The sequence below is a fragment of the Archocentrus centrarchus genome, chromosome 3 (genome assembly GCF_007364275.1).
Source record: "Archocentrus centrarchus isolate MPI-CPG fArcCen1 chromosome 3, fArcCen1, whole genome shotgun sequence".
Taxonomy (NCBI): domain Eukaryota; kingdom Metazoa; phylum Chordata; class Actinopteri; order Cichliformes; family Cichlidae; genus Archocentrus; species Archocentrus centrarchus.
Window position 1 is genome coordinate 15,699,326 of NC_044348.1, and position 12,131 is coordinate 15,711,456.

Consider the following 12,131-nt stretch of genomic DNA (forward strand, 5'->3'; position numbering starts at 1 on the left):
ATTGAAGCAACTGCTGTAATAAGGGTGCATATCACTGTATAATCTGTAGTCAGTCCACAGTTTAAAGCCATGTAGCCTACTGGTGCCAACAGACTCATGAAAAACAACAAAAAAAAAAAAAACCCCAATACAATACATTTCCGCAACCAAATGGGACGTTTATACAGAAACACTGAATATAAAGGTAGGTGAAAAGTCATCTCTGAAAAACAAAGGAAATTACACACTCTCATACAGTATAAATAATATTTCAAAACCTGATGCGACAATCAGGAAGAATTCTAAGTTTACAGTTCCTGTTATTGTTTCCTATCAAGCAACTGACAGCCCAATTCATCACACATTGGAGTGATAAGGAAAGAGGAACACAGGCAGACATATCCGCACCACTGGGGGCGCTGGGTCTGGATGTTTGGCTGCCTGAATGGCGCACTTTAGTAATAAACAGGAAACATGCACCTCAAAAACCAAAAAAAAAAAAAAATCTACCTTTTGGAAATGAAAAAGTCTGTCTAAAAAGACATAGCAAGCCTAAATGATGTATTTTTGGTGGCGCTTTTTACTGAACTACTGAGGCTCCCATTTCACAATCACACCTCAGGTTCAGGTGTTTACTTATCTCATGGAAACAGCAACTCATTTCCGAGCCCTAAATAAAAAGTGGCAGCAACAGCAGAAGAGACAAAGGCAATAAACAACAACACCGGGGCTGTTGATGGTCGGTTTTATCTCGCCCCCGGTGGGGCTGGGGGGGGTGTACTTCCTGTGCAGTGTAACATGTTTAAAGCACATTCCTCTCTGGTGACTCGGTGACCTGCGTGCACACAGTGATGTCCCGACCTGCCTGTCCCCATGCTACTAGCAAATCCTTATATGGATGTAAGGATGAGCTAATAACGGGAAACAAAACACATTCGGGCTCTGCTGACGTGTAACTTATCAGCTGACTTTCCAATCAACGTGCAGAGAAATCAGACTCTAAGGGCAGAAGAATAATTAACTCTACTAATGTCTGACGAGGTCTGTAACTTTCACTCTGCATGCCAGATTTAAGCACATATTTATCCTGCACCTCAATCAAAAATTATTCTAACTACCTGTAACAGAAGCAGCACTGATTAAAAAAAAAAAAGAAGTTTATATTAACCTTGTGGCATATATTAAACATAATTGGATGGAGGAACATTATTATTGCTAAAGGGATAAGTTCAACCTTATGGAAAATAAGATTAGAAGTTCACATTCTTGCCAAGAATTGCATGAGAAGGATAACACCAAAGCCATGTCTACATATAAGGCTTACAGTTAGGAGATGGTTAGGACAATTTAGCCTAAAGCTGCAAACTGAAGAAGTCTGCCTAACAGCACTTCACTATACAAAATCTATTAAAATGTACCACTGCCTGCCCGTGCTACAGTACTCTTTGCTCTCTACATGCTGTTGGCAAACTGATACACTGGCTGGCAGAGCGTCTTTACACAAACAAATAGAAGATAAATATCAGACTGATTGTGAGTTTATATACAGCAAAATGTATTTACATCAATGTATTATTAAGGCACACAATCAACCATCCATTGTCTAAGACGTTAAGTGTAGTACTACACTCATCAGACACTATCCACCCACATTAAGTTTATAGAGGAAAAACTAGCATGCAAGATTTTGTCAAATCAAATATACAAATACAGTAAAAAAGGATTCCATAACTTAACTTTGATTATGGCTTCATATTTATGTGTGTTATGGTTTATCGATCTTTATGCACCTAAAAAATGCACAAAGATTTAGGCTGGACTTGTTCATATGGCTTCAAAACCTATTGCCTTGATGTCATGAAATGAAAACAATACCATGCTTTTACTGGGTGTTATAGGTGCATAAATGCTAAAAATGGGCCATTGTAGCTGGTTGGCAGGTGGTTGCTAGGCAAAATGATGACGTCATAATATCTGGTGTAGATAAGAACCTTCTGGGGCTCAAGATGTACCTGTGTGCAAAGTTTTGTTGGTCAAATCATGACTGTTTAGGAGCTGATGGACAAACAGACAGATATTTGGTGTACTACAGTAACAGAGAGAGTAGCTTTTCTTCATGCAAGTCACAAAGTTAAAAATACCATAAATATGAAATTTTCTGTAAATGTTGAGGTACATTCTGTGGTGACAACATATTGCTTTGCATGCAGGAAAAGCACATAGAGCGCATTTGAAAGCGTTGTTTTAGCTATCTGAATGTTTAATGCAGAACTTTTGACCAAGCGGCCAATCTGTAAACATTTTGCACTTCTTACGTGACTCTAAACATTAAAAACAACTAATACGTGCAGCTCATGTTTCCAGCACACATGTACTGTATGCCATTTGTTGCTTCAAAGACAACACTGAGCTGCAAATGTACTGGCCTGATTAAAGGAAGCAGGTTTATGAAGACTGACTGGCTGTGATTCGTAATTATGTCAACATTATTTTGTTTTGTGGATCCAGATTGGCAACAAATGTATGACTCTGACATGACCCTGATCGCATGTATTGTGTAAGTGTGCCCCCCCCCATGCTGCTTCCAAACAAAAGGAGGATGGTGTTAATACACTCAGGAAATAGAATCTGCTCTGATTTGAAGCACATTCCCCTAATCAAGTGAGGCCAAATGAGGGCCAACTTTCCATTACAAATCAGATTTCAGGTGAATTATATTTAATCACACTCTCAGCTCACAGATGCAAAAAGTGAAATAAGCCCCGTTGTTCAAGAATGACCTCAAAGTCTGCAAATATAATGTAAAAAAAAGAAAAAAGAAAAACATTTCATGGCTTATGCCAAATTGTGATTTTTCAAGTGCTAAGAAAAATGATAGACACTCTAAACAGGGCTGGACTCATTCATGATTGAGTCATCGCGAATCAGGCACGCCGTATCTTTAACAGAGCACGTATTGCCTGTTCAAATCGTTTAAGTCTGGACCATTAACATATTGTGCAAACACTGCAATGTGAAACCACAAAACCTAATCAAATCTTCATTATTGGCTCCTTCTTGCCCAGACAAAATTACAGAAACACTGATGGGACACAGAGCAAACCACACAGCCTTGCTTGAGACACATTTCATGTAGAATTAATCTGACCCCTTAATGGCTCACTGCAAAAGTCATCCAGTAGTGTAGTTTGGCACTGTGTGTTTAACAGTTACACTTACGTCACGTGCATAAAGCCACTTTATTAAAAAAGCTAAGATGTTTAATCCTTTAAAACAAATGTTTTTAAAGGTATCTGCTGTCAGATTATAATAGCTAACAGAGATGTCTTTGAACCTAAGTGGCGATCGAGTCTACATGACAAACTGATGAAGTCATAAACAAGTCATGTTGTGGCTCATGATTGCTGGTTAGTAGTTATCACAGTGACTCGACCCACCCAGCTGCTGGAAGAGCAGAGCAACACTCTTGCACGTGACAGGCAGTGTGTCGTTCAGAGGTGTCTGGATGAGCTGACGGTCTCCCGCTCCCAGGCTAAACAGCTTCTGTAAAAAGAAAAAAAAAAAAAGAAGTCAGAAAACAGTAATAGAACACTTTAACAACCATCACGTCTACAAGGTCAAGAATTCCAACAACTGGCAGTCACCCGTTCAGATTTATGACTGACTGCACCGAGCCTGCAGGGCATGAAGACGATGCATGCTAGTCAGTGCTATGCAAATACTGCAAGTGCGGAACTGAATGAACCATCTGAATATGTTTGCTTCTCACCAACCAAAATATCACTGATATGGCAACACAGCTGCATCAACATAAAGAGATTCTTGCACTGCAAACAGTGCGTGCTGTTCAAATCTGCATCCACTCTGATCAATCAAGTCAAACGGCTATGCTTTTAATATTTTTTTACAGATTCTGTGCAGGTATTCTCTAATACAATATCACAGTATCATATAAAGGTCCCGAAGGGTCTTCATTCATACAATTCCTGACATACCTGTACATTTAACACTGCTTTGTTTTGACAAACGAGTCTGCTTGGGTCTGGCAGACTTGAGGACAGATTGCTTTGTGGCGTCTTGCAAGCGAACGAGACAAGAGGCCAAGTTGTTCCTTCTAACAGCACATTATCCCTCATTTAAAACAAAATCAGATGATAACGGCGAATCCACGGCGGCAGCATGACTGGGGTACGTTTTTTGGTCCAGGTGTTTTTAATAGTCTAAGAAAATTATCCAATGCCAAGCTCATTATATTTATTTACAGTGTCATCTTCTGAAATTTGGCCACCAAAATACTTCATTATATAAAGAGGGATCCTATTGCAGTGATGCTTCAAATATTAAGTCCTGAACACTGATATAAATGTTCAAGAACTTTTCTTTCCTCTAACCTAAGACTATTTTTTTCTCTGAGCAACATAACAGAAAATGACAAACGTCACCTGAACACGATGATCATGACTGGCTGCAAAGCAAACATCAGTTTGCATCACTGAACCTCAGTCAGCCACATACAATCTGGCTCACAGTAGAACAAGGCTGATATTAACCAGTTCTAGCACCAGGTCCTGGACCTGTGGCCCCCAGTAACAGGCCAATAGCAGAGCTACAAAGTGGCTTGTAAATTGCAGTATTTGGGCACGTTCTCTCTCAGGTCAGACTTACCTGAGATCCACCGGCAACAGGAACCAGGAATGCAAAAAGGTTGGCCACCAGTCCCTCTAAAGGGAAACTCAGGCTATCGATGTAGACTGTGTAGATCAGCCCTAAGCACCCCTGTGAGAACAACACAAAAGGGGAAAGAAGTAATCAATGTGGTTAATAAGTGTCTGCATTTACTCTTTCTGGGCAATGAGCAAAATATCCTCAGTTTGACTGACATCTAGGTAAGGTTTGCTAGTGAAGTTATTACCACGGGTGGTGTGACTGGCTTTAGGTCAGCACAAACTGATTGTAATAAAAAGATCAAAGTTCCTTATGCACCTGTGACTCCTGTACTTTCCTGAAGTGCATGCCTACATTTAAACAAACTTGACCTATTTTGCAGACAGAACAAAGCAGATGAGTATCTGCAGGATGAAAACAAGATTTGACAAAAATTCAGAGAATTCTTCCAAACAGACAGAAAAATATTTTTTAATCAAGACTTAATCATATGGTGTCTTATTACCCGGAATATTTCAGGATAATCCAGCCTGGACACGAGAATAAGACTTTTTGGTGCAAACACTTGAGCTGGCTGGATCAGGCCATCCTCTTCTGCCTCCTCATCTTCATCTCCATCAGCTTCGATGTTCTTTGATCCCTGAAACATGAAAAAAAAGGAAGCTATGTAGAGCGTGCCAGCACCACTGAGCTGCTGGTTTAACTTGTGAATACACCGTGTGCCTCAAACCAAGCGCAGTACCAGTATGTATATGGCATGTATTACTCATCACGTGTGTCAATTTAAACATTTCTCAGGAAAAAAAAATATATATATATAAATTTGTGTGCAGGTTTTATGGTTGGACATTTCACTTGAGGTAGGTAGCTGAATTCTTGCATGAGACACTTATAGATGCAGCCCAAAAAAAAGTTTGAAAATGCCCCTTTATCTACAGAGAGAGAAAAAAAAAAGGAGGTGACACATTAATGGATAATTAATTATCCTCTTTCACAAGGCTGCATTTTAGTTCACCCACCACAGCCATTCAGTGAATTTCTAAAATTATGACGACGCTAATAAAAGATTTCTCCAAAGGGAAAAAGATTAAATGAGAAGATTTGCTTAGAGTTTAGGAAATGAATGCTTCTTCTCTCCCAGGATCACATCATAAAACAGCAAATGCAAACCATCAGCAGCAACAATACCAAACAAGTTAACAACTGCACAGTGCTTAGTATCTGTTGTGTAAGATAGAAAATTTACAGTTCTGATCTGGTCTCTATAGTGATCCATGAGCTGTATTACAACACTGATGCGCCAATCTCTCGGTGCTCATTCCAAACTAAAGCCTTTATCACAATCTAGTATATTTCTCCAGGCAGTGAAAACATGCCGCAAGTGCTTAGGTATCTCCAGCACCAAGGAGTGTAGGATCAAAATATCCCATTGAGATAGGGGGGGGGTCACATTTCTCCATCATTCTTAGGATTTGGTTCAATTATTTAACAAAATACATTCCTGCGCCGCCTGTCTGGACGCTCCCTGGAATCTAGCTGAGCAGATAAGGATGTCAATTTAGAGAGTTAAGATTGTTATAACACCCTCACGTTTCAAGAAGATCTTCAGCGCTATGAAGTAAACGCTGGAATGTCCGTTTGTTTGAAGTACCATGATGGGCTGGATGAGGCCAAATATAGCCTGATCTAATGATTAATATGAGCCTGACCAAAAAATATAAGTTGGTGTCATGGAGCGCAAATGTCTATAGGTGCAGTCTTTTCATTAGAGTGTGAAATCTAAACCAAGCGTCTCCATCAAGAGTCTCGCTAGCAAAGTCAAACATCTCAATTATTGTAATATAATTTAGTGAAAAGTATCAGTTAAACTGCAAGACAAACTGTATTTTCATATCATAATCTTTTCCATGCTTTTTTTAATGCTTATGCAGGTCACAACCATACTGACAGCTTTCAATATTAATTATATTAACTTTGCACTTTATAAACTAGTACATGTATCTGTCTCCTTATTAAAAATTAGAAGTATGTGCTGATCAGCCACAACATTAAAATCAATAACAGGTGAAATTAACAACAACGATCATCATCTTCCAGTGCAGTGCTCTGCTGGGAACCCTCAGGTCCTTGCAGCCAGGATGTCACTTGGACATGCAGCAGGTATCTGAACATTGCTGCAAACCAAGCACCCCACCCGCAAATGACAAACGCATTCTGTGACTCAGTGGCCTCCCCATCAGGACAATGTAGCTCACAACAACGCAAAATCTGCTTCAGAATCCCTCCAGGAACATGGCAAAGAGCCTAAGGCCTTGACCAGGCCCCATTTGAACTGAAAAAGGCTGAAACGAGCCCGATTCACAAGGCCCCCACATGATCTGCTGCCAATGTCCCAGTGCCAGACACCCCCAGAGGTCCAATGTCCACGACCCAATGGAACAAAACTATTCACGTGGCATCACTGACACATGCATTACTGATTAAACCAAACAAAACAAAACAAGAAATTGTTTGTACTGACTTTATTTTGCACAACTTTCTGCTTCAAGTGTGGTATGTTTGAATAGTTTAAAAAAAACGAAAAAAACCCCCAAAAATATATGTGTGTGTCACTTTTCAAGATTAAATTTTGAGACATGATTACTGTGTGATTATCCATGTGTTTACAGTCCTCTGATATATGTGAAACAAATACTGCATTTGAATTTTAATCCATTGGTTTGAGTCTTTCCTGTAGAATTTTGATCATGTCTGGTAAATTTCTGGAACAGTATTGAAATGTTCAAACGTTTCCTTGAAATATTATTTCCAGAGCTTATTCTCAGCATTTCTCAGCATGCTATGTCAAATTCTGCTGTAACGCCAACTCACACTCGCCACAGAGCCTTTGTGTAAGGAATTGAAAGAATGAAAGCGAAAGCTAGTTTCCGTACGGAATGAAGATCATCCACTTATCCATAAACTCTAACATGCTTTACACAGCCGAAAGGCAGAGCTGCAAGAGCAACAAGTGGTTGTTGCTCTGACAAATGTTGTCAGGTTATTGTCTTTATTTACTTTCTTTTCTGTGATAAATTGTCTTCCTCTCCTACTTTTAAAACCGATATGGAAAAATCAACCAGATGAGTGTTTGTGTAACTATGATCCGATCCACACAAGTTCAAATGGTAATGAGGAAAGGATGCACCACAACGAAGCTGAATCTGAACATTCCACCAAAGTGACTCGGTGCTACTTTAAAGCTGACACATTTCTCGTACGCGGCTCGATTTCAAATTTCACTCTAAAATGTTAAGCTAATCTAACTGGAATGTGATTGACGACCGCCTTCCACATGCGAAAGGATGTGAGGTCACACTGGGCAGACCGACAGAGTCATTTAAGGCCTCCAACAAAGGCCAACACAGTGAAACAATTATCTTGGTGGGCCTCTGGCAGGGAGAGAAGTTAACAAGATCATTGGTAAGTATAAAAATGATCCCATCGAAACTAATCTGTAATAATCAATAATTTATGGTGGTTTTGGACATTGGTGCTGCGATCACTAATCTGCAATCAAATACAATCTTGTATGCACGAGTAAATCAAATGCTGGAGGGGAGCAGAGGGTATCCTGTCCTTTATAAGAGAATTCCTCAGCCAAGTCACAATTTATTAGGCTGGATGGAAACAAGCTGTTTTCTAATAATGCCTGACATTCTGGAAGACCTCAACCACACGACAAGCATTCCTGAGAGCTTAAAAAAAAAGAAAAAAAAGGGGGCCAAAGACTTTTAAAACAAACAAACAAACAAAAAGTCAGTTCCAGCATTATTGCCCAACCATCATATCTCTCTAAGGGTTTCTAAGGGTTATGAGACACACCAGAATGAGAGTGACCTCATTCTCATCAAGAGACTCCAGGAAACTGGTGATTATCATTTAGATATTAGGGCCTTGGTGATAATGTAAAGAGGAAAGGTGGCTAGAGATTTGTATTATTTTTTACTGAGGCTCACATGGCAGCTCAGAGGTTAGCAGCAATGCACCAATCTGACATCTGGATCAGATACCGGCACGATTCTGACTTGAAAACCTGGATCGGATATCGGTGACAATGACCCGATGCTGCCTACAACTGAAGCATCACCAGCAGCCCGCAGGTTGCTAATGGGAGAGTTAAGGTAGCATGGAGGAAGCTACGAACAAGCGCAGAGCAAAGACACAGCAGCTGGAAGGTAATTCACTCTAGCTACACCAACAGTTTTTATTTGTTTGCAAAAGTTTTTAACATAACCACAAGATGATCTAGTGAACTAGGAAAAACTCCAACGACGATTATGCTCGTTCTCGCTCACTCGCTCAGTGTTTGGAAGCTTCTACCGCAGTTACAGTAACATTAAACGGTGTCACCAACTCCATGAAAATGATGTCTCCTCATGCGTCACTTGTCAACTCCACTCCACACACAATGTGTTTGTGTGGAGCGGTTAATGGTGGTGTGTTCAGACTGAGAGGGGACGAAAGGAGAAACGAGCGCTACTGTAAAATGATTAAGGTGAAATGAGACTGCAATCCTGCACCTTTAATTTCGTGTAGTCCTTTCTCTGTATATGTTACATCATATTTGTATGTTTTAGACGAAGGTAAGGAGCGGCCGTACCTGCAGGTTGACCTCAGCTTCGTAGAAAGTGAGGCAGGAGCAGTAGTGTCGGTCTGAATCGATATCTGTCAGCACAACAGTGAAGAAGGTGGGTGCTTTCCGATCCCTGGACAGCCTCCAACCTCCAGGCTGACAAAACTGAAAAGACAAAAATCAGTAAAAACAGCGTTACATGAGGTCAGCAACTGAGAAGAATCTGGTCAAATACAGTATATAAATAAACATTTGAATTTCTTAATAATTTCTCAGCGGTTATCACATCCTCTGAGACTTTTTGCTGGTAAACCATTCAAATTTCCAAATTACTGTAGCACGTCCTAGCTAATCAACGCTCCCAGAGAGAGCAAAGACAGGATGTCCTGTTCTGGGGTTGCAATTTCATCTCCTCTGCATTGGCACAGAGCGGGGAGTGGCATGTTCAGAATTTATTTTCTTTGAAAGTCATCAGCGATTGTGCCCGTCCTAATTTAACTGTCCGAACGAAAAGGAAAACATCACAAATGGGATTTATAGGGAAAACAAAAAAAAAAAAAAAGGAATTAAGCAAAATACCAGCTGCTTATAGTTAAGCACAGTGCATTAAATAAAGGTAAAAACTGAGAATAACGATAAATATTATTCATCCTGCAGCCTGAATTTTATTTTTATTATATTTTTGTATTCCTTGCCAATTAAGAAAAGATGTTCGAAAGCCTGAACTCTGTTTTATTGATTCAGACAGTCCAGAGTCAAACTGGTTAAGTCTGGACAAAGGTTTGGATTCTCCATGGGTGAGTCCAGTTCTTCCAAAAATCCTTCCTGGAATAACTTAGTATTTAGATTTCCAGACACTCTTGTTTACTGAGGATTTAAGTATCACACAAATCAATAATTTTCTATGCGTGACAGAACTGAGCCATTTTTAGAAAACTGTGGGCACAGAAACTCTGAAAGACCATTACAATAATAAGAAGCATCTTAAGCAGGTTTCAGGTCCCAGAGCAACAACAGTGTGAGTCATTTCCAATCCCGACACAAAACATCTGCAAAGTGTGGAAAAAAACAAGCTGCATCGGATACGCTGTTTGGTTAGACAAAAATGTTTTATCAATAAATTGACTTTACGGCTACAGACATAAATTGATGTTGATGTTGCCTTCGCATAAACACCTCCAGTTCTTCAAGCCAAAAATAAACCCATCCACTGTTTGGAGAAACGGATGAATTATCTTTTTATGAAGACAAACTTTGAAAAGTTTATCTTTCCAAAAAAAAAAAAAAAAAAAAAAAAAAAAAAAAGGACACGTGGCACATGAGAGAGCAGAAGGCCAAAATATGAGAGGCAGGCGGGCATTTGGTCAGAAAGTTGAGTGTTTGTGTCTGATCCTCCTCTGTTTTCGCTGGAGGCCTAAGTGACTCTGTTTTTGAAAATGGTGTTTAGACTGCTCCTCGGGGGTTATACAGGGGATCACCAGACACATGGAGGAAGAGAGGAGACTGGGTTAAGGAGGGGTGGGTGAGGGCAAAAACAGATGGACTGATGGGTAGATAGCTGGCTCTGTGTACAAGGTAGTGTCTCTTGAGCAGAAAACGATAAGGGGCTGACTCAAAAACAAAGAAAAAAAAGAAAAGGGAATTAAAGAAGAAGAGCTGGAAAACAGAGATTAAGAGAGGAAGGGGGTTGGGGGAGCTTGTTCAACCTGGTTTAGACCAGGATGCCATCTTCCAGCAGATACAATAGCTCACAGGAAATCTGTTAAACCTGTATTGTGTGTGTGTGTGTGTGTGTGTGTGTGTGTGTGTGTGTGTGTGTGTGTGGGTGTGTGTGTGTGTGTGTGTGTGTGTGTGTGTGCGCGCACATACATGAATGCTTGGGCCAGACAGGATCCAAGGACAAGTGTGGATAACTGCTCCTGTCCTGAACTATTCCAACTATGCCATTCATTGTTGTCAAAAAAGAGACAAACACATTTGGGACCACATAGCTCTGAAGATCACAGGAGATAATAACATCCTGTGTGTGTGCGTGTGTGTTTGTGTGTATGTTGTATTGCTCTGTGTCTGTTTCCGTAGTGGTGAACACATGTGTGAGACAGGGACTATGAGACAGTGACATGCAGGCAGCAGATGAAGAAATGATGGTAAAATGAAGAATTGCCTTCCATAATATTAAATAAATGTTTATTAAATCAGACGTTTCTCTCCTGTAGGTCTGCAGAGACACTTGAGGGCTGGCACAGGTTCAAAGACACTTTGAGGAAGGTCGGTGTTTTGTAAACTTCATCGTATTCGGGGACCAATGCATCCAGACAAGCTTCTGACATCCATTTACATACAACTTATGACTGTCTAAATAAAAGATGAATTATTGTCTAGCTTACAAGACTTTATAAAAAGGTGCCAGTTAAAGAAAATGATTCCATATATCCAATGCAGTTGCATTTTTAGGTCAAAGATCAAGTAAGCCAAAGGTTTTTTTTTTTTTTTTTTTTTTGCTACCAGTGGAGTTGCCCCCTGCTGGCCATCAGAAAGAATGCTGGTCTGAGGCACTTCTTTGCTGGCTTCGATTTCAGATCTGGAAGCTGTGCTCAACTTTTATGTCCTGCAAAAAAATGTAAAAACCTGCATTTGTTTCCTTCTGCACTACATTCTGCAAACAAAAGCAGTAATTGATCCTGGACAGATTACAAAGACCAAGCAAATGGTAACAAAGTGTGACTGACAGCATCAGACATAAGCTACACGCTGACCTACAGTGTGACACAGGAATCGATTACAGAGCAACGCACGCTAACAGTTTAGCCTTTATACAGCTGAGAGAGAGAGAGAGGACGTCTCCTGGTCCAAAATTAGACCTCAGTCAAAT

The 12,131-nt window shown here is 40.2% G+C and overlaps 1 protein-coding gene across 1 annotated transcript in view; it reads right to left on the bottom strand.

The window, feature by feature from the left end:
• sbf2 (SET binding factor 2) overlaps positions 1-12,131 on the bottom strand; it is a 105,755-nt gene that overhangs the window by 55,022 nt on the left and 38,602 nt on the right. Inside the window, exons 3-6 of the mRNA XM_030721929.1 lie at positions 9,287-9,424; positions 5,150-5,284; positions 4,645-4,755; positions 3,417-3,522 (exon numbers count right to left, since the gene is read on the bottom strand). Coding sequence (XP_030577789.1) covers positions 3,417-3,522; positions 4,645-4,755; positions 5,150-5,284; positions 9,287-9,424 — 490 coding nt within the window. The remainder of the gene's footprint in view (positions 1-3,416; positions 3,523-4,644; positions 4,756-5,149; positions 5,285-9,286; positions 9,425-12,131) is intronic.